This window comes from Polypterus senegalus, chromosome 10 (assembly GCF_016835505.1).
Source record: "Polypterus senegalus isolate Bchr_013 chromosome 10, ASM1683550v1, whole genome shotgun sequence".
NCBI lineage: Eukaryota > Metazoa > Chordata > Cladistia > Polypteriformes > Polypteridae > Polypterus > Polypterus senegalus.
In genome coordinates this window covers 130,903,153-130,926,709 of record NC_053163.1, presented here as the reverse complement: position 1 = coordinate 130,926,709, position 23,557 = coordinate 130,903,153, and the positions used below count along the sequence as shown (strand labels likewise).

Here is a 23,557-nt window from a genome sequence, read left to right as displayed (position 1 = left end):
TGCTTTATTAGTGGCTCTCAGACATTGTATAGTCTCCTTATAGCCTAATAGTCAGACTTTATCTGCATGAAGTCACTTCAGCCTTCTAGGACCAAATTTTTATACCCTTTAAACAGTTATTTGCTTTTTTTTATAAATTAGACCAGCCCCCTCTGTCACTGGTTCATCCTTCATTGGTGTTTTGCTCTTGTAACCAAAAACACAGCTTTTTGTGAAATAGTTTTCTTTTTTCTTATCATTTTTATGTACTTATTCTTGTCTAATCTTCATGTTTTTATCATTTCTTTCTCTTCTGTTTTTGTTTCCTTTTAACATGAACCCTATTTATAAATTGCACTTTTTTTTCTTTTTGCATCTATACAACTGCTTTGCATGTTCTCTGCTCTAGTGGGGTTCATCAGATCCCCGCTGTCTCAAGTGAAGCTTGTAGAGGACAGCGCTGAATTACACTGTGAGGTGGTTGGAAAACCAATTCCAGAGGTACAGTGGTGGTTTATGGAGGGTGATGAGCCAGAGGAGACGTTCACACAACTGTTTGATGGCGCAAGGCAAGAGCGGGTCAAAATCAATGCAACTTATATCTCCCATGGTACCAGTACCATTTACTTTTCTAACCTGACGCTCAGTGATTCAGGTGTATATGAGTGCAGAGCGTCCAATGATCCGGATCGTAATGATCTGAAGAAAAGCCCCAAAATCAAGTGGATCCGCTCACAGGCGCACATTATTATCTTTGAACGTGAGTGCTGGGGAGCTTTCGTTGTGAGCCCTAGGCCCAAGCACCCTATTGTTCTGCCCTGTGCACCACTTTAGCAGCCTTAGCTTTTGTTGTCTGAATTCAAACCTCTCCCTAAACCTCCTCCATGTGGACCATCCTTTTTGAAAGTAGAATAGTATCGTGTGTTTGGTTCATTAGGTGTGTGCCTCAATCTGAAATGCATCTTTCTTGCTGCGTGCTTATAATTGAGTAATTTTCCATTCCTTCAAGCAGTGTGTGGCTGTGTCCCTTACTTGGCCTTGCTAAAGTCTTTGTTTTTGTTGGTGTATGTGTATTCAGTGACCACTTCAGATATTTTTAAAGCCTTAAAAATTTGACCATAGTCTTAACTATATATATAAAAATAAAATTAAATTAAAATACATTTTTTTTTTTTGTTCTTGGCCACTTGTTCTAAGCTTTTGAAGTGGTCTCTTTGTGCCGTAGTGGAGGTGCTACATTTATAGATGTTTCTCCCTTATCACCACACCTGGATAGGTAGCTATGTGTATATTCTAGTAACTTCCCGTTTTGTCTTTGTCTTAAACTGAATTTTGACATGTATTGAAATTGCCCTGTGGTACTTATTTCCTGGTTTTGGACAGCAGTTTTTTAGCCTTTTAAGTTTGGGAATTTTATATTTTGTAAATATTTTTTTCTAGGTTTAATATTCTCTAGCTATGTATAATATTGCTTACTTTTTTCATTTAATCTCAGCTGCAGAGATCATAACCAACGTTGAACAGGTGGGAAACACCACAACATTGACATGTAACCTGACTGACCCAGCCGTAGGCTTGAGCGGAAGTTACTGGATGAAAAATGACAAGCAACTGGAAGGCAATGTAAAAACAGACAACAGTACCTTGTTAACTTACATGTATGTATATAAAAAAAACAAAGCTATGTAATTTGTAACTTAATGCATCTGCATTTTCCAAACTAAGCCCTTACATTCTAATGGCCTTAATTTGATTTGTTTTAAGTTGGAGATATTGTTGTTTAGCTTATTTTGCTGACTGCAGATGCTTTCTGGCAGTGCGGTCTTGCAACTTTCCAATTTTGAGTTACCTCTACAGAAGGTAGCAAAAAAATGGGGTAAATACAAGAGATACTCATTTGAAGTGCACTATAGATTATAAGCTGTTGCCCTGATTCAGAAATATCATTAGAATGTTGTGCCCTGTATTTTTCAGTTAAGTTTCTGTTTCGTAGTTTTCTGGATATTATTGAAGTATATTTTCAGCATTAGTCCCATTCAGGTAGCCAACTAAATTACCTTTATTGGTATACAAGTACTGGTACATGCCATGACATATGCATATATTCACAAAGGCAAAACAGGGTTTCTGTGAAGAGTACCATTCGGTAAAAAAACTGTGTACAAATCCTCTGTGTAATGCTAAGACAAATTTCTTCAAAATAATAATTAAAATAACCATAAAGTTTGTAATTGTCTCACATACATCTCCAAACTTGTAATGATTTTTTGTAATTTGCTTTTATGTGTTAATTCCATGGTTGCACCCATTTCCCATGTCACCGAAATCATAGGGCCCTACTAATAAAAAATGGATGTGCATTTACAAATGTAGGAGGCCTCAGGGTACTTGATGGGAATACAGTTTTTCTTCCATAACCCTTGGGAAGGATTGACAGTAAATCAGCATAGCATTATTTTATCACTATTTCTTCCTAAAATCAGTACTTAACAGTTATCAATGAGATCAGATGTATGTTAATCTGATCATGTTTCAGTTTTTATTGTGTGAGAAGCATGCTGTCAAATTTACTGTGTTGCATTACATAGAAATACAGTTGTACTGGTAGAATTTATAGTATGGTTACAATACTTCTAATTTGTGGAAAAATTTAGAATTTGTAGAAATTTTCCTGTATTGGTAAAAGTGAAATTTTTGCTTTAAGACAGCAACAAGAATTTTGATATTGGGCCTTGATTTATAAAGTTTGCTATCCTCCTCTTACTATTTTAGACCAGATGTTTTTGCAAAAGGAAATACTTTTTTCAGGACTTTTCAGGGCTGTTTGTGTCAAACTTCTAATGGCCTAGTTTTTCTATGCTCCTATCAATGTTACACAGCAATCTCAAAAGTATTTTGAAATTCAACACTATTGTTTTTAGTTTCAGCATATTCCAGGAAATATATGTAACGTCAATGTTCTTTCGTGCTTTTGAATCATACTTTTATTTAATAAATTCACTTGAAATGTCAACAAATGACTTTCATTGGATTACTTCACACTATTTATTTTACCACTGCTGTTGGGTTTGAAATGGTTTTGCATTTTATTAATTTACCTCTTTGGGTTGCTGCTTAAGATAACCCAAATACCTTCAATTTAGTTTTCATGGTTCTCAAAACCAGCACATTATTTTTAACTTTTAAGTTCATTCGTTAAGCAGTCTTCTGGAAATGGGATATTCAGAGTTTTATGTTGTATAGAACAGTTTGCCTACCCTGATTCTGCTATGTTCTGTTGATATTCTTGATGAAGAGGCCAAACTGGTCATTTTATATTGGTTGTTATGATTATGTTAACTGAATATCTGACTTTATTTTAAAGAATAAAAAGCACAGACTGGGGAAATTATACTTGTGTATTTGGTACTAACCCGTCAACATCTGCTGTCCTCGAAGTTAAAGGTGAGTTAATACCATCAATGTAGTTTTTGATTTGCTCTTGCTAAAAGTCAATACATTTTTCTGATGCTTTGTAAATCTTTATACATTTCCATTGTTCTGGTTACTTGTACCTTTTTAATTTTTGCTGTTGCACTTTATTGGTTAAAATATTTCATAACCTCTTGTTTGTCTTCTTTCTCCCCTACTCAGTGGCTCCTCAGGTTAAGCCATATAAGCCTTCAGAACATGCTGATGAAAATGAGAAAGTTAATTTAAAATGTGAATTGCATAGTTACCCTCCAGCACTCAAGTGGACTTGGTCAGTGAATGGAAAGGTAAACGTGGCCTCAAGCATTAAAAAGTTTAAATCCTGTGGTTTTAAAAAAAAATCTTGTGGTGGAGAAAAATACTTTTCAATGGGCAATTCAGTATTTCATTATTAACTGTTTGACAGTGGCTTTTGCTTAAAATTTGAACATTAGTGTGTAGTGGGGTGGTCCACCACCCCAGTGGACTTTCTTTCACATAGTACTAAAGATGAGTGGTACTGACTTTGACACACACCCACACACATTAGTTTAAAAGTTAAGTAGCAGAGTCCTGAAGTGGAGGTGTAGTAATAGAGAAATCCCATAACTGAAGTAGTCGTATGTGCTTCTGTTGTGAAACGTTTAGAGGCAATGATAGACTCAAGTGTCTTATCTCTTGCATCAAAAATTCCTTAGGTACTGGTGAGTGTTTTCTGCCTCATTATATTTTTTTTCCCCCAATAGGTAATTTCTGGTAATGAATCGGATGAGAAGTATGTCATCCATGACTCTGGCAATAAGTCTGTACTTACTATTGCAAATCTTGACAAGGAGAAGGATACAGAAGAATACACATGTGAGGCAGAAAATGAACGTGGGAAAGGTAGTACCAAGATACATCTGCGTGTGCGTAGCCGTCTGGCTGCACTTTGGCCTTTCCTGGGAATTGTTGCAGAGGTCATCATCCTGGTCACCATTATCTTCATCTATGAAAAGAGGAGAAAGCCTGATGAACTGGCTGACGGTATGTTAAATTTAGTAAATGTTTAAGAATGCAGTAGGGTGCATAGTGTGTGTGTGTGTATTTCCCTTTTTTTAAAAAATGTCAATTTAGGATACTGCTTTTGAAATTGATTAGAATAGTTTTGTCGTTTAGGTTAGGTGCATTTAAACACAGAATTTGTGACAATGCATTTGTCTTTGATGTAAATCTGCATTTTGGAGTGCATGTAGTATTGCTTTCTTGTCTAAAAGTGTTTAGCTTCTGGTTGGTGCTTATTTTTATTGCGCTTGAGAGGGAAGACAACTTTTGGAGAGTTAAAGCTATTGTTCCCTGGTCCTGTGCTGGGTGTACTAGAAGTAACCTTCTATAGCACAGCATTTTCTAGGCTGTATTGTGTGTGTGTGTGTGTGTGGTTAGTTGGTTGGTTTTGTTTTTTCCCCCTGCCCCTTCCCATTTTATGTATTTAGGTGGAAAATAACATTGAGATCAATATTAATAAACAAATGAAGAACAGCTTTGACTTATTTAACCTGTTAATTATAAAACTAAAGTCAAAATTTCTGTTCATTTTGAAGACCCTCTTCGAACTTACCCCATTTATATTATGCCTTTTTCAAAATAGGTAAATGAGTATTTGTAGATTTTTTTAATTGAAAAGGTGTTTCTGGGTAGCCCAAAAAAACAGTTCACATGCCAATGGTTGTTTTGAATTTAGTGTGTAGTTATATTAAAAAAAAAAAAAAAAGGTGTGATTGTTGGGAGTAAGTAAGAAAATAACAAATATCTTTATCGAGTCCACCTCCTAAAGTTCCTCTTAAATTGTTATGCATGGATAACTGTGAAACTATGGAAGGTTGTGCTAGTCTGCTGAAAATCTTTCAGATTTCAGTCTGGAAAATGCTAACAGTATTGTATATGCTACTTTCCCACTGCTCTCCTTCCCTCATCACTAGTGCAAACCTTTACAGTTATGTAAAAAAGTAAATGCATCTAATGGAAATTAACTTTTTCAACATATATGAACTGGCATATAATACTTTTACTTGCAAACATTATGTAGAGATATAGGTGATATACTTGAACAACTCATACATAAAATAGTCAATTTTATATTTTTTTCATAATATAAATAAAAAAAAATGCTGATTTATCATGTGGAAAAAGTATGTATACCCCTACATTTATTACCACTTAAAATTTATAAAGTTAGAATCTGATATTCCATATTAGTTGCCAGTGAGTAGAACTTCTTGGAGAGTATGCAGATGTAACCCGATATTTGTGGTTTACATAAGAGTAAGGTCTAGTGTTCTATTTGCTGTTGACATGTGTGGCGTCATTATACCAAAATCAAAAGAGCTCTCAAGGCTCTCAGAAAGAAGGCAGTGAATGCTTAGGAGTCTGGTAAGGGCTTGCACTAATTTGATGTGCATGTGAAATATGCCAGGAAAAAGCAAGACAACCGATTGCCATTGAACATTGAGGCAAAGACCAGACCTTCTGGAGCAGTTTGTTCTGGTCTGATGAACCAATAGTAAAGTGGTTTGGCCCTAATAACAGTAGGCATACCTGGAATAAACCAAAAACAGCATTTCGGAGGATGAATCTTATGCAAACTGTTATGTATGGTGGTAGAACTGTTATGGTTTGTGGTGGTTTTGCTACCTCAGCTTGGGATACTTGCAGTTGTCAAGTCAACTATCAGTTCTGCATCATACCAAAGTGTGCTTGCAGAGATTATCAGGCCATCTGTCCTGAAGTTGACATTTAGACTCGATTTTAATAAGAAATGGTTCAAAAAGAAGAAACTGGGGGTTATGGACTGACCTAATCGAAGCCCTTATTTGAATCATAATGAAATGCTGTGGGAGGATTTGAAGTAGGCAGCACTTGCATGAAAACCTATAAACCTACTGTAACTAAAGGAATTTTTCATGCAAGATTGGTCAAATGTTGCTCAAGTATACATACAAAAGACTGTAGTACCAGCGTCTAAGATCAAGGTTGTGCTTATGTTTTCCCCAAAAATGCTTTATTCTGTTCTGCTTTTTGTATTGTATTTGCCCTGTTTTTTGACACCCATTTCCAAGCCCAGCCTTAACTGGAAAGTGATTTCCTTCGGAATTGCCTTTCCCAAGAGTTATTTAAATATATATTTTTGGGAGTTTTCTTATGGAATCAAGAGTTGGGTGTTGTCAAAAAACATGGCCTTTTAAAGTCTATTGCGTCACTCTGTGATTTTTGGGCTATATAAGAAATAAGTTGTTTTTCCTGTTCAAATATATTAGAAAAAGTAAATTTCCATGTAATGTGCTTACATTTTCACGTGACTTTAGGTGTGTTGACATTACACCCAGGAAAGTGTTTAATACATTGAACATTCAGTCAGGAAATGTATTGTCCATCGGGCCTATTGTTAAGCCGTTCACCCTAATTTAGTCTCTGTCCACACCACTACATTTTCATTTAAAAATGCAGACAGTGGTCTCCGTTTTAGTCTTTCATCCACACTACTCTGCCGTTTTTTAATCGTAGAAACCACCTTCCAATGTTGTATATTTCAGAAAACGCAGCCTCACCATTGCAGTGTGGCTGGGTGAAAATACAGACTATAATTGCACTATTGTTTTGTGCTTATTAGGTGGTCTTTCCCCAATTGAATCCTGCTCATTACAATATCTCTATTTCAACATCTCCAATTGTTCAAATGCTGCATAAATGTTCAAAAGGCATATGTACTGGTTGGTACTTTTTTTGATAAATCCCATGGATTGGCAGCCTAACAAGCACTAGTATAGATGAATGGCCATTTTAGTGTGGTCAGAAATAATTTCGTAAATTTATGTAGAAGCGCTAATATGAATGAAGAGTTTTTGCTTACAAGTGCCATTTTAGACGAAAACACAGTAGTGTTGACATAGCCTTAGGAAGAGCTTCAGGATAAAATGCACAACTAAGGTTCCTTAGGTATGTTGATACTTAAGGAAGAAAGGCAAATAAACATACTGTAGTGACTTTGCATGTGTTAGGACGTCTTTATTGCTTACTAGTAAGGGGTCCTAGATTTTTCAAGGTTTACTATATTCTCCTCCCCCAAAGACGACAGTTTAAGGTTTTGCTGTCACACCTGTTTTCACTTGAACTCTCTAGCTTGAGCCCTGTTGTCCATAGCCGGTCTTCCTTAAGAAATGCTGTATCTAGAGGATGCTGGCGCTTCGCCTTTCATTTTGCAATTTTAAAACTGAAACAGATAAGTTTCTTAGCATTAATTTGTTAAATCGCTATAGTGTACAGCATTGCCAAATTTTATTACAATGTGTGTTTAAGAATGCACTGACAGGACTTGAAGATCTGTTTGAATTATTTCCTAATTTGAAAGCAGAAACTGATAAAATGACCATAGTTGGAGAATTTTTTTTTTCCTTAAAATCAAGTGAATGGCATGGTTCAAATGTTCTGATGATTTAGATGCCTCACATAAATTGTACTCCTTTGCCTGTTTACACCTAGGCCAGTTTTGGAGCTATAGGGTTAGGGCAAAGTGAGGTCCAAGTGTGAATGGGTCTTTCGATATAAAAAAAAACAAATTGATAGTCTTGACTCTTCGCAGTGAAGCTTCCCCCTTCCTTACCCATGCTGACTTTAACTAACATTTGTGCTGCTATATATGTGAGCATATTACATTTATACAGTCTTGAAATGTATGTTCAGGAGATACCTATGGGGGTCGTATTAAAAGTGTCTTTTAAAATAATTTAAATAGTGGTGCATTCCAGATAGGTGAATGAGTAAGCATTAAGTTGTATACACTGACAATTTCAATACTTTTTTTGCAAATCTGGGATCTAAAATGACAGTTCTACTTTAAGTTTTTATGTGGATGATTTTTTTTTTTACTACAGCTTTGTGTATATACAAGATATAGGCTTGTGCGTGTGTGTGTGTTTTTTTTTTTTTCCCTCAATCAACAAATCTTTGAAACCTTTAGTGTTTTTGATTCTCAACAACATATCTATCTTGTCAACCTTGTATGTGATATTTAATAGATTATGTAAGTGCTGTTGATGATTGGTTTTAAGATCATACAATCCAGTTCTGCTGATCTTTGAAAAATGCACCTTAATGAAATCCATATATTTAAAGATTAATATTGATTTAGGTTACAGTTTAACTGCTTTTTAAAAATGGAAGACTTGTGCCTGATCTTTGCACTTTTCATGGTTCAACCTTTGAAAGGTTGTTAGGTGAATTTAAACTTTTTTTTAAAAACTCATTTACTACTCCGCTGTCTAATGTGCCCAGATCAGTTGTGATCAAGCAAGCTGATAAATATCCTTATTTTTTCAATACTTAGTATTTTTCCCCAAACCCATTTATTTTATTAGTTTTATTTCTGAAATGTTTATTTAAATTGTAACCTCTTAGGATTTTTTTTTCTCATTATTTTCCTGCTGCTTTAATATTTTGGTAAGTGAACAGACCTGCATGTCAGACTGAAGTGGTTATTGCCTTAATCTGTGGATTAAAACTTTTCAGATTGTTTGTGCATATATGCAAGAGGGGTTTGCAAGGGAAAAAGCATTTTTATATGCATATGTAATATGAACGCCTGTTCTTTCACTGGTCTGCCTCAATCTATTTTGGGGTCTTGCGTGGATAATTTGGATGGTATTTGTTTTTAAATTGATCATGTACAAATGAGTATAAGCAAAGCTGAAGTCTGTTTTACCAGTGAAAGGGCATTGAAGTCTGACATGAAGTCCATAGATGCAGACTTTATTTGTACTACAAAGATGTGAGGGTTATGCAACGTCACCTGCTTTTTATTATGCTGTTTTGGAATGAGCAGGTTAATTTTGCATGTTAAGCCTCATAACCAATGCTGTGTATGCATGTCTGCTTCCTAAGCAGTACAGTCCAAGTATTTTAATGACTGCTTGAGTCCTGTTGATGTCTTGGTTATGAAAACTCAGTGCTTGACTTGTATCTTGGCTTTTACGTGTTAAATGTTTTGTCCCTCTATTTATGTACAAAAGTGAAACAAATCCGTTTAGCCACAGCTTTTCTTGGCTGTGAATCAAATTTTCCTTTTTTTAACTCATTTCTGCGTACATATTTTATGGTATATATGTTCCCTACATAATCCTGCCGATTTAAAACGGACACTTACATTTATTTTTTTTTTGTTTTTTGTCTTTGATTATGAAATACGATTTAACAGCGAAAACTGTTCTAGTTTGAGAATTTTGGCCAGCTTTTTGAATTTGTGATATGAAACATTTCTTCACATATAAACCACTTTTTAAAAAAAAAAAAACTTTCACCAATCAATACAGAATTCTTAAACTATACAGTAATACAGAATGTTGCAATTACTTCACCTACATATCTTTTAGAAATAGATATCAAAGCACAAGTTATGTTCTACTAATAACAGTTGCAATTTTTGAAGAATGAGACTGCCTAAGATACACAAGGCCCTTTTTGTCAATGATTTAATCCTGTGCATGTAATAAGTGACTGTTACTTACAATGATAAATTATTCTGGGTTTGTACTGCAGATTTTAAGTATGCCAATTCTATTTGCAGTCTTTAGATAGATTATTTAGGTTTGCTTACTCTCACTATAATTTTTTCGGTATTTCATTGTATGCTAAAATGTTTTGTCAGTCTTTCCCTTAAAACTTTAAATTGTGTCTCATTCTTTTTATCTGCTTTCACTTTTCAGATGATGACTCAGGATCTGCCCCACTGTAAGTGTGCTCAGCATTTTGTGTGTGTGTGTGTTGTTGGTTTTTTTTTTTTTTTTGGTGAGGTTTTTCTTGCTTCAACTGCTGGCATTCAAATGTAATTTATTCAAATAGTTCATAATATTTCTGAAAAGCTAGGATATTTTACTTAGTTGAACAAGGTCTAAATACAGCTTACATGAACTATGTGTGAAGTGGCAGACATACCACACAGTTTTTTAAAGAGACAATGAAAATATAGTCCGATGATTGTTATGAATATGGAATAATTTTATTCTTTGCAATTTATTGAAAAGGTGTTCTTTTCAAACAGCGTTTTTTTTTTTTGGCAGCCCCAAATGTAGTGCCGGCTAGAAAGCATCACCCAGATGAGAACAATCAACACACATTTAGCGCTTTTACATGTGCTTCAATGTCCTGATTTTTATTCACTGAAACCTGATTTCTAAAATGTAGCGCAAACCCTTATTCGGATTAGAGAAAGCTGGTTATTGGCCTTTTTGAAACCAGGTTAATAGAGGTAGATTTCTCCTCGAATAATCCAGTTATATGGCTGTGTAAACCCATAACCGGATTACTGTTAAGGATTTTGTAGTTTGCACATGTCTGATGTACTGTGTCAGCCTACGCATGTATTTTCTTCAGGAACACTTAGCTTCTGCTAGCAGCGTCCACAAAATTTATGTTGATGAGCTGAACATAGAAAGCTAAACTCCACAACATAATCTCAAGAGCAGTAAGATAACCTTTTAAAAGTAACATGCATTAAGTAGTTTGATTACTTTTTAGTAAAAATACCTGCATTGTTCCAGTAGCACTGGGTATAAGGTAAGAAGCACACTTGCTGGGTCCTTTTTCAGGGCTCAATCACACAGCCATATTAAAAAAAAGTTTGCTGCATGCAAACCAATCGCAAAAAAAAAACACTAGAGTGTCAGTTTGACTAAATATTTCTAAAGCTCAAGAAAATTTAATAGAGGTGTCATGTTTATTTTCAGATTCACAGTAGCTGATGATATTTAACACTTTGTATAGTGTAATGACTTTGGAGATTTTTTTGCCAATGGAGAATTCCAGAAGATTATTTGCACATGTAACTGCAGAAAATATTTAAGAAACCAGGTTTCTGCTTTAACTGGGTTATTCATCTTAACCCAGTTTTGTGTGTGCATGTAAACACATGACTTGTTGGACCATGAAGTGCCATTGTGTGGTTCTACTGTTATCCCATTTGTCATCTGTTGTCTTTGTTTTGAATAATCCAAACCACAAAGTAATACTGCTTGCCATTACACTTTAGCAGCATTGATACACTTTTAGTTATTGCTGATTTTTTTTTTTTTCAGCTTTACTGATAAAAGGACCTAAATACCCTGAAGTCTATTACATTACTTCTATTCTATGTTCATTCTCTAGCAGTGTAATTTATAGTGTTATTTACTTTATATGTGGTTAATTTTTTTTTTTTCTCTCCCTAAACAATACAGGAAGAGTAATGCTGCAGTTAACCACAAGGACAAAAATATCAGGCAGAGGAATTCGAACTAAAAGCGGTGTCAAGGTCAGCATACCCTAGGCTACTTTTTGCCTTTCCATTCCTGTTCTATGCCAACAGAGTGAAATTGGCAAAAGAAGTTAAACCAGTGCAGAGACTTTGAGGAGAAATGTTTATGCAAAAAATTACTGTGTGTGTGTGCCTGTGAAGGAATGACAAGAACTGGAAAAGGACTTCTATCTGCCTGCCTTTTGATATTTTGACTAGATTACTAAATTTAAAGAGTAATTGGTGTACAATGCAAGTCTTGCAGCATAGCTCTAAATTACTTTGCTGTCACTGAATGATGTATGCGTGTGGCGACTGCCATCCTTGCCCCCAAAAAAGCAGTTTTGAAGTTGTCTTTTGCTGTTTCAGATAAGCCACCAATGACTGGGCAGTTCACTAAAATCTCATGATCCCTTAAAGCAAGGGGCTGATAACTATATGTACAACTTGTATATCATGTAATATTTCTGTCTAATCTTCTATTTAGAAACCATGACACTGACGTAAGACTTTTCTTCAAAGGCTGTTATCTTGGTCAAAAAATTATTCTGTTTTTGTATGTATGCGTGTGTGTGTGTGTGTGTGTGTGTGTGTGTGTAATGGTAGTACAGAATATTCGGTGCTTAGTGTTGGTTCACAGTCTTTAAATAAATAAAATAAACACTTTTTTTTTTTTTTTGGAGCAAGTATTTTTTGTTAGATTCGTTTGTTGTTCATGAACATGAAGACAGTGGTTCCACCTAGGAAACTAACAGGAGCCTTGGTGACCGCTTCTCCACTTACTAAACTTTAAATGCTTCTACCCCTTATTCTGTTTTTGAATAGTAGTGATTGTAATGTGCCAGTCTGACTCTGTAGCACAAGTAATGTCACAGCTGAAGCCCAGTGTGTTAGTCAGGACATCTGAGGTCACTTCAGGAGGCAGACCACTATTAAGATATTTGTAGCCTATTATACTTATTTGAATCTTGCCCCCTTTGCAATGACATTTTTTTTGTTTACATCTTTTCTCTTGTGTAAGTGCAACTCTCCTTTGCATTGGTCATTCACCTACCTGGTATTATGCTGCAGTTGACAGCAAATATATTTGATATCGAGCTAACGGTTGGTGTACTCCACATTATTTAAGTGACTGATTTATTTGAGTAAAGCTCACCCATGACTCCTAATCTTGTTTGCTTTATTTATTTTGTAAGCTTCAGTAGGTCTAAAGGGCAACTGGAAACAAATCAAAAGCATGCTGCAGTCCTTTACAAAGCAAATCTTTTAAATGCCTGTAGCAGGTACAGTATAAAGTAATAATAAAGCACCTTAGGAACACTTCAGAAAGCTCTTTTAACTTGGTGTAGGTCACCTGAAAATAGACCATAACAGATGGCATACTTGCAGCATTATATCTTTTTAAATGTTGTCATGCTAGATATGCAGTATTAAAAAATGTGTCCCCCCAATGCTTTTTTTTTGTATTTCAGTCCAAAAAGCTGCATGATGGTTTTCTTATTTAAAAATATGGGGTTGTTCTCTGTTTGCAAAACTCACTGCATTGATTCCCTCCACAGTCAGTCTTGTATGTATGTTTACAACACAGTAGTAACACTGGAAGTCATTTAGCACTATGCCTCAGATCTACAAATTTCACTGAAGTTGAAAGTTACTTCAGTATTTTTAAAGAAGGATTAATTATATATAATGTTCAACCAGGAAATTTTGGAAGGATATTCCTTTAAGCAGCATCTCCCTGCTAATGCGAGATGCAGATCCAACCCAGAGCATAGTATCTTATTTAATTTCCATTGGAATTGTTTAATTTTAAATAGGTTTTGAAAGTTTGTAATTCTGATTCCCAAGTATGCTAATGATCAAAAATGAGCTGATGTACATGGCTGTTCAAAGGTTAAAAATAATGCTCTTATTCAAGCTATTCTTGTTATAGCACTTTGTTATATTGAACATTACACTGAACATTTAATAGTAATTACTACAACATGTGCAGTTGCAGTCCTTGAGTATGTTACTTATTTCTTCATGTTTGGGTAACATTTTAGCTGTATTGCATAAATCAATAATACGATTAGGACCAAACTCAGCATTTTGCTAGGTAAGCATCTTACTTTTTCATCAGTTTTTATCATATGAATGACCGGACCTAATAATTATTCCACTTGTCAATATATCAAATTATGTTTTCACAGGTAATAATTTTAGCGCTCAGCAGTAAGGGCAATGCTCCTTACAAAGTGCATGTGTGTGTAGGCTCGTGCAACTCTGCTGGTAGTACACAAAGAAACAAGTCCAAAATTTACCACACCCACTGCTGAATGTTCACAAACTATAGATGTTACCTTAGCCCTCTTCCTGATAATAAGTTATTAAAACTTGATGAGTGAAAGTTTAAAGGTGACTCTTTTGAAAATTGACAGTAATTAAGAATAAAGTGAATCGGTTATTTTTTGCTTCTGCCCATTCCCCGTGAATATTTTTTGTTTACTGCAGTTTGTGGGTTACCCCTTTTGAAGTAAGGCTTCTAAAATTATCTCCAAATACTCCATTTTTAAAAAAAAAATAGGTATATATTTGCGTGTATTTGAATATGGGTTGAATATTCTGCTGTTTGGTTTTTAATTTTACCTAGCTCACAGGTCAATATAACTGAAGAGGTTTTTTCTCAAAACGAAAAATGATTGCAATCACCAACCTAGTTCTTAGAGGATATATTGAATTTTTGGTTCTTCCATAGTTTTTTTTTATGTTACGGATTCATTCTATTGCCCTTCTGGTTTCAACTTTGTGGAACATAACAGATAATTTCTCACCTCGGGGGGCTGCTTTCAGTGTTTCAGAGATTTATTTCTTCAAAATAATACATTTGTGTGGAGAGGAGTTTTAATAAAATCTTCATATTCCAGTAATTAGCTCTGTAGGAAATTGCTAATTAAATGCTTAATACTATAAGCTCTAAGTGGAGCATGGTCTGAAATTACAATGGTATTGTAATTGTAAGATTTATCAGAGGAAATTAAGATGTTATCAGTAAAGTTGTTCGCTTCTGAATAGCTATGATGAAATGTAAAATACATATTGTAATGGTCTGTAAAAATCTCCAAGAGCTCAAACTTGTAATCCTGGATGAAATTTAAAATCACTGACGAGTTTAAAATAGTTGGATTGTTGTTGAGAATGACCCCAAAATAATACATAGTGAGTTTGAATAGCCATGAAGGGGCCAGTATGTATTTAGTTTTACTTGGATAATTTTGGGGGTGGTGTTGTTGTGACTAAAACCTCTCAAGTACAATATCAGAAAATTAAAATAAATGTTGATTAAACATCATCAATTTGTGCAAAGTCTAGTATTTATAAAATACACATTGTGGATAATCCAAGTGAGTTTACAAGTGTAATTCGAACTAGACTTTAATTGTGAGAGGTGCCATCTTACACCTCTCTAGCAGACCTTATTTGAATAACTTTTCACTTATGACAGTTTTGGATTTGAAATACTCAGAATAGTGCTCTTGGGTTGAGGATTAACATCTGATGATATGTTCTGCTTTATCTATTATGGTGACTTGTGTCATTATTACTAGCATGTTTGCTTATCTTGCTTAACTGAAAGAGTCTTAGTTCAAAATGCACTGCTGCAAGAATGTTCTCTTTCACTTAGTCATTTATGCATCATGAGGGTTTCCAGAACTTTTGTAGAATTTGGCAGATTTGTATTGGTGAGCATTCTGAACCTCTGCCATCTTCCCACATTGTGTTCTAAAGTGAAGTATTCATTATATTAAAGTACAGTTTACAGATTAAAATGGGCAAAAGACCTTATACTTGCACATGGAGGCAGTCTTTCACATTTGTGGGTTATATTTATGACAACAAACAGACTTTAGAAATATACCTTATCACAGATTCATTAAACTGTTTCCTTGAGGTAAGTATACACTCTGTTAGCTTGCTTATTTCAAAATGACTATTGTTAATATTATTTTCATGTACATAAGGAAGTAAAATGGCATGAGGCAAAGAGCTTATCGTGACACTGCCTTTTCTTTCGAAAATCGGTCAAATACGTGCATCCAGGATATAAAAAGGGTTGGAGGGGTTGGATTAAGGAATTGTTAGTAATTGTGGTAACTTGAGGTTACCTTACCAGTTGTCTAAAACATTGTTTCTCTTTCTTTCTCTCTTTTGCCCCTCTCAACTACAGTTATTTGGAGCTCCAGATAGTTTTATCCTGGTTCATATAGATACATAGCATGATCTCATACAGACTGAAGTAGGCCATACAAGTGGAATACTGTATGGAATGTGACTAGTGTAGGCAGGGATCTTATACCGGAATATAGGGAACATTAACTGAATTTTTATAAATAAGCACCAAAGTTGTAGCAGTAAAACCTTGAAACGCTAACATACGCTTTGTTTTAACATTATTGGAAGTGGCCAAATGCAAAACATAGGAGAGACAGGGATAGTAACAGAAAGAAGGCTTGAAAGTACTAATTATCAAAATCCCAGTCCACAAGTTGAAAGAGGCAGTAAAAAAACATCTGTGCACTATCTAGATTTCTCCTAGCCTGAGGTGTGTGTTTTTTGTTTTTTTTAATAAATCCACTTGTCAAGTTCTTGCTATGCAACATTTTTGAAGGAGCAAATGACATGACTATGACATCCAAACCATGAGACTAGCAATGAATATAGTCGGCATAATCAACATGTTAATGGCTGAGCAAAATAGTAGTGCTCACATGAAAAATCAATATTAAGATATCACCATAAAGATCTGATTATCAAAATGATGTAACGTGTTGAGATACAAAAACATTTAACCTATAGAAAATGCAAAAATGGTAAATGACATCAGCAGGAAGGCTAAGTATGTCCTCGTCTTCATAATCTGTCATATCGCTGGTATTAAAATGACAGGGCAACTTAATTTGGCTATTGTTAAAGTTCACCAATGCCTTTTCTTCATAAGATGTCTGAAACTTGGATTTTCCCCTTTTGTTCTCACTAACGTTTGAGTGCACACAGGAGTCCATTCTTACTGGTTGCCTAATATCTTGGTATAAGGGACATGCTTAACCCATAAATTTTTATAAAACACTGAAGATCAAAAGTGGTACAAATTATTATTATTGGGACTAAATGGCCACTTTTCCGGACCAATTAAACTTAGATCATGAGTTTCAAAAAACATTTCCATTCAGTTCTTCTGCTCACTTAACTATTCACAATAACATACATTTTAAGCAATGGTGCCCCGACATTTGCATGCCACTGACTGTACACATGATAAACTTAAAGAAAAATCGTGTCTTAACTGCTAGATATAATTAAAATAATTGTAGAATCCATAAGCTGTGGGAATCTATCTGTAGGAATAAAATGTGGTGCTGTGGAAGGAAGACTGACAATCTGAAGAGTCCTGCTGGACTTCTTTTAAAGTGGCTTCTGGCCTTTGGAACTAACTTTTTAAATGGCAAATATAAGCACTGTATTTTTGTAATTTTATTTTAAAAAGAGCATTATTTCAGTGCTAATTTTCCTGTGGCAAATGAGTATACACTATAACTGGGGGAAAATAACTTTTTATATACTAAACATATCCTTTTCAATTGTTGCATTTCAGATTTAGTGTTTCATTATTAGTATTGTCCACTTTTAGATTTCATGTATGATGTTTTGTATGGATGGTAACTGCTATTTGCAAATTGGTTTTTAGGGTCTAGTGTGTTGGTGATTAAGTTAACTAAAATGATATTCTAGAAAGGACCATTTAATGTATATATATATGAAATAATGCTGTGAATCTAAAGTAATTTTTTTTGTCTTTTACAGGTGACCAGAATTTTGAGGAAACTAGAGGAACAATTGTTTAGTGGAAGAATTAAGTGTCTTCAAGTGTCCGTTTTTCATACTGGTCTCCCTTTCTTCCTCTGTCCTTTGCCTTATCATTAAGAAAAGGTCACATACTTTCTGCCTGTATTTGATGAATAGATGCATAAAAAATTTAAATGGGTTTTTAAACTTTGAGTGTGCAGATGAACCTCTTTAGGAAGGGTATTTATAACCTAGCATTACAGTTAAGATATCTCTAAAACACACCACACCATACTTGCTTGTTGGTTTTGGGGTGTAGCCATTGTAATGATATAAAAAGCAGAGTTCCCTTTATGGCATCATGGGACCCTGACCTGTTTTAATTAATGAACGTTTTTAGCAAACTGGGAGTGCTAGAGGCTATTGCCCATTCTAGGCTTTATTTATTTTTATTTTTTTGGTTATCCTGAAAGAAATGTCTCATGCACACCTATTCCTGTTGAAGCAGATGAGCTTGTTTTTCAGATGTATATTGGTTGTGTATGTGTGCGTGCATACTTGGCATTTTCAGTATTACATCACTTATAATATTTGGAATATGTTGTGACTGTTTTGCTCTACTTTGCCATTTACTTTTTGTTTAATAGACGTAGAGTGCAAAGACACACTTTTAAAAGTAATATTGGATCCTTCTTTTTTTCCACATTTGACAGCATGCAAGTTGCCTTTTAATGGCCTAAAGTTAACAATGTGTCAGTTATGCTCCTCCATTTAAGCACTGAGTGGACCACAGTTTCTTTTCCTGAACATGTCAGTTTGATATTTGTGTGTGTGGTTTTAATACACCCCCCATCCCCACCCATCTAACTGACTCACCCCTGCTGTGAGGATGGAGGTTGCTAAAATAAAATTGTATGCCATTGTTTTTTTTGTAGGTAGAGTGAAATTGCCTGATTTTTTATTTTTTTTTTTTTTTTTTTAAATAGATGCTATTAAAGCCATATTTTTAATTGAATTTAAAGCAGAGGTATAAAAATGTATTAAATATGTAATGCTCATGTTGGAGTGTTTTACGCTATACATCTGTTGCCAGTCTAATTGAAGTCGGCGTTGTCATTTGTTATTGACTTTGCACACAATAAATGATTTTTTCCTTGTTGTGTTTGGATTTTAATTTCTTGTCCCAGTTATAATTGGTGTTTTACAGTGTCGTATGGAAACACCTCTCCCTGTACCATAATGGAGACCTCGTCTGTAATATCTGTTTTTGAGAAACGTGTACCAAAAGTTGACTTGACTTGGCTTTGATTGCATGCTTATGTTGAAGTACAATGAGTCGGAGACCAAGTAGTGCACTGTGTCTTTGAGATGGCTTTCTTATTCTCTAGCTTTCATTTCGTCGTCTTCATTAGGTGCTGCTAATCAGTGTTGTGATAACAGTAGTAACACTTTCTCGTTTCCCTTCAAGGTTGTTTCATCTGCTGGAGATTTTAGTTAGGACACCACCTGTTTTAGCACTGTGATCTTGCTGCATAATCCATATATTTAAGTGTTTACTGTATTTGTATAAAGAATTTTAAACTTTTTTTTTTTTTTAACAAAGCATACTATTCAACTTTTTTTTTTTTTTTTTCTAATCCTTTTCCTAATCAGTGATCAGTTTTCACTGCTAATTAACTTTTTCCCCATCACTTTAATATCCCTGTTAGAAGAGTTCAGCCCTCTGAATTGATTCCTTTTTTCATTAAATGACAGCCAAGCAGAAATGAGATGTGAAATCGAGCTAACAGATGACCAACTAAACTGGGGCTTCAAACTCCAACCAGTTTAACTCCAGTCGCCTTTCTTAATGAGAAGCCAGTTCTTGCTGTTAATTAAACCTGTTATTTAATTCCATGGCGTGTTGCTGCTCTTATTCTGCCACAGCACACATTTCGAAAACTGTTTTTCTGTTTTTTCTAAGAGCACCATCAATGTTTTGGTGACCTGGGAGATCAGCCTTTCCAAGACCTTCACCCTCTTTAATTTCAGATATTGTGGGATGGGCACAGGGGAGCTGGTCATGTGGTGGCTTGTTTTGTGTCTCATTATTGTTTGGCTGCTAATTAAAGAAAAAGAAGCCATTGGGCCTGAGTCAAGTTAAATAAAATAATCCGCTGCAAAAACTGGGCACTAATTCAGAAGATAAGAACGAAAACCTGCAGCCAGTGCGGCTTCCCTGACCTTGATGCTTACCTTGAATTGTGCCACAAGGCTTTAGTTTGGCCATGACAGCCCTGTAAAGGCAAGTGTTGAAGTTTACTATTTAGAGAATAAATGTGGAATTTTTTTTTTTTCTTTTTAACATAACCTTTATTAAAGTCCATACCTACAGAACGAGTCAACTTTTAGAACCTCTCCGTTTTTCCAGTTTTCCTTCAAATTTAATCAGTTGAGATGCTATGAATGACCTGAAAAGGTAAGTAGTAACCTGCCATTGGTTTAAATTTAAAATTTGTTAGGAAAAACTGAAAAGCAAAAAGGAAATATTCTAATATTACAAAGAGGCCTCCTCCAGGTAACAACTAATAGGTTACAGCCTACAAATGTTCTCCAGCAATTAAAATAAATTGAGCCTGGCTCGTTGGAGCAAATGGTTTGCACATGTGTCCCAACTTGTGTTGATTACTTTAAAACCCTCAATCTGTCTTAAAGCAGAGTGCGAACAGACTGTGTCACAACATCCACTGATCAGTGACTTGGACAAAATTGTAGAAAGTTGTAAATTCTAGTGATGATGGCAAGAAAACTGCAATTAACAAATGAAATGAGAGAGCATTATTATCCTTAGAAGTGTAGGCCGTTCAAAGTCACAACCCAATCGGAAGCCAGGTTTCTTGTGTGAAAGGCACAACGGTTTAACAGTGCAGGTTCAAAGCAGCAAGTCTCAGTTTCTACTGTAAATGGGAGCCTTTGTGCTGGAGGTTTGACAGGGTGAGTGGCAGTAAAACAGCCAGTACATAAAGGACAAATAGGTCCTTGAAATATGACTGTGGACTACTGCAGACTGGAAGAAAATCTTATAGACTGATGGGTCAAACTTTGAAATCTTTGGTTCATCATGGAGTGTGGGTTTGCGTGTTGTCAAGCTGGTGAAGAAGGAAGGAATGGAGATGATGTGCGATTGCGATTCTTTTTGTGGAGGCAGAGTTGGTGACTGGCATTCTGACTCAAAAGGTTTACAACAGTTGTTTATATGTGCAAAAGATGGCTACTTTGAATAAAACATTTGAATAAAATTTACTGCACTTAATTATTCCTAATTTATTTTATTTTTTTCCATTGTTTTTGTTCTGGGCCTCGATTTCACGAAACATGAAAATGTCGAAACTGTGTGTATTTCCCTAAGAACTGAGATGTTCTGGAACTTTTCACTAATAGTGTGTAGGGTAAATCAAAAAGTGACGGTAATTTTAAAATTATGACGTAGCCATAACAAACAGAAGCAGATGCAATCCAACATGTTTGCAAAGGCTTATGGGAAGTTTGATCAGGGCTAGCGCATCGCTCTATTTTCTTAATTGAAGCCAATTTCAAGTGAATGTAGGCTCTCTGCTGCAGGATTGCACCACTGAAAATGGCAGACATCACCGTGATAGCAGACTTAACACGTTGGACTTTTTGTCAGTGGTAAAATGGTAGAGCAGGATCACTCATTTGTTCTCATTGAAGAAATGCACTTCCAGGCCTGGGCATGAAATTGTGGCTGTTTTCAAGAAACATAGGTATCTTAAGCATCGCCATTAACCACAAGTCACTAACCCAGAACAAAACAATCTCCGTCTAACATATACTCGGGTAAATCGATAACCGGCCCCAGTGTGAGGCTTTCCATTTGTCTTCTCTCCACCAGTGCATCCCCGTAACTTAAAGCTGCTGTGTGCCCCGTCTTTACTATTTCAGTCGGCACCTTGTTTTTTGTTTTCATGCTGTACCCATTTCTTTATTTGGGTGCTCCTGCCTCCGGAGATACCCAGCTTTTTATTTTATGTCTGCTATGGCCTCCTTTCCCAAAATAGAAAGCTGCCATCCTGCTCAGCTATGGACAGTTACTGTTAGTCCACTAGTTAATTGGTGCTTCATCGAGGAAATAAGAGAATTGCAGCAAAGCTAATTAAGCCAAACAAAAACTCTCTTAGTCACTTGTCAGTAAAAACCTGACGTTTGTCATCAACTGTTAGTGAACCTTCTCTATTCTGTTCCTTTTTTTTGTAGCCGGCTGTCACGACCTGACTTAGGCATAAGGTAAGCCAAGCCACAACTTCCGAGGCCTCTCAGAATTTTTAATTCTACCTGCATATTTTGTAAAGTTGTGCTGATAACATTTTATAATGTGGAAAAAATGTTAATTAAAAAGGAGTGACTTGGAAACTTGCTTTGCCTTGCATTCCAACAAATCCAGTCCAAAGACCAAGCATTTCATGTTTTTCCTAATCAGCTGTTGTTTTTTTTGAAGATGTACATTTATTCTGACTATGAGGCCTTCCGCATTTCCAAAAAAGTTAGGACGGGACAGTTTTGGACTAATAACGAGATGTGTGACAAGTTGAACAAACACGCTGGTGACGTGAGGCAGTTGTGTTTCACTATGTAACACAGTTTTTGTTCCTGGCTTCCAAGAGTTATATTTCAACTGCTTATGTCTAAAGCTTATGGAAAAATTACTACATTCAGCACAAACTTTGATTTTATGACCACAGCCCAGAAAATTTTGTATTTATAGTGACTAAACAAGGGAATTTTTATCTTTTCGTTCATGCAGTCTGATAAAGAACAACACTTGCATGGTAAATAGACAAAGACAGTCAAAACCTCTCAAAAAGGTTCAGAAATGAGTAGGTTTTCTAGATGTGCGACTGTACTGCAAATCGCTTTTTTGAAGAAGCCCCCAAATGTCGTCCCCCCCATCATGTTTTCGTTATACTATCCTTGCACGCTTTCATCCAACAAGTTCCATTGCTTGAGCCTGGATGTCAGAAGCTCAACAATGGACTTGGTAAGACCAAGGTCTCTGATCAGATTGTTGATGTCTTTCTGGTTAGGGAAGTATGGCCTTCTCTCCTTAGCTGCATCTGTGAAACCACAACGGAACGGGCAGCTCGGGCCAGTGTGGTACTGGGGCAATGGAAGAAAGAATGTCTGGATAAACAATTTGAGGCGCATTCTTGTCCGTGCGACGCTCGGTAGGATCCACCATGCAGAAGTAGCAGTTGCTTGAGTGGTCAGTCAGTTGCCGCCAAATTCGCGGGATGGCCACCTTCATGGCTCTCTTTTCTCCCCTGAACAAACCAAGAGTTTTCTTGCAATATTCGCATGCGAAATGAGGTGCCCAGGGCTTGTCTTGATCCCCGACAGGCATGCCGAAGTATGCCTTGTAGGCCTCGCACATCTTGCGACACGCTTTCATGGAATACTTTCTCGCTCTTGTCTTTATAAATTGTCCACAGACGTAGCAAAATGCATCTGCTGGGTGCAAGCAACTTCTTGATGCCATCTAAATCAAATCAAAAAAATAACATGAACCGAAATGTTGGTTCGAGTCACCTGTGCTTTTATACTTGTATGACTACTATTGGACAGTCTGAGAATGTTCTAAAAGTTTCTTGAAAGTTCTAGATAATTCTGGAAAATTCTAGAAACTTGTGGACGATTCTAACAGTTTAAGAATATTCTAGAAGAACGTGAATCGAGAATTTTCTCGAAAACAGACAAATTTCAAAATATCATTGTCCTGATCACAAAAGTTTTTGTGGCACAACAGCTATTTTCTATTTTTTTTTTAGGCATAACGGGTTAGGAAAACACACTTTGTACCCAGGAACAAAATAAAAATTTGTAACATAGTGAAGGCTGCAGTCCTTCAGGAGTAATAATGCGTCGAGGCTCACCGTTTTACCAACAAATGCAGAAGAGATAATCCAGCACTTTGAGAGCAACATTTCCTAAAGACAAACTGGTAGGATATTA

The 23,557-nt window shown here is 35.7% G+C and overlaps 1 protein-coding gene across 1 annotated transcript; it reads left to right on the top strand.

Annotated features, from left to right (window-relative positions):
- The first annotated feature begins 357 nt into the window (after nt 1-357).
- bsg (basigin) lies at nt 358-18,709 on the top strand. Its single transcript, XM_039766654.1, has 8 exons — nt 358-739; nt 1,475-1,637; nt 3,344-3,423; nt 3,613-3,737; nt 4,176-4,455; nt 10,164-10,188; nt 11,673-11,746; nt 17,570-18,709. Exons 1-7 carry the CDS (start codon nt 373-375, stop codon nt 11,731-11,733), a joined length of 1,101 nt encoding a protein of 366 aa, XP_039622588.1. The 5' UTR covers nt 358-372; the 3' UTR covers nt 11,734-11,746; nt 17,570-18,709.
- Nucleotides 18,710-23,557: the final 4,848 nt, after the last annotated feature.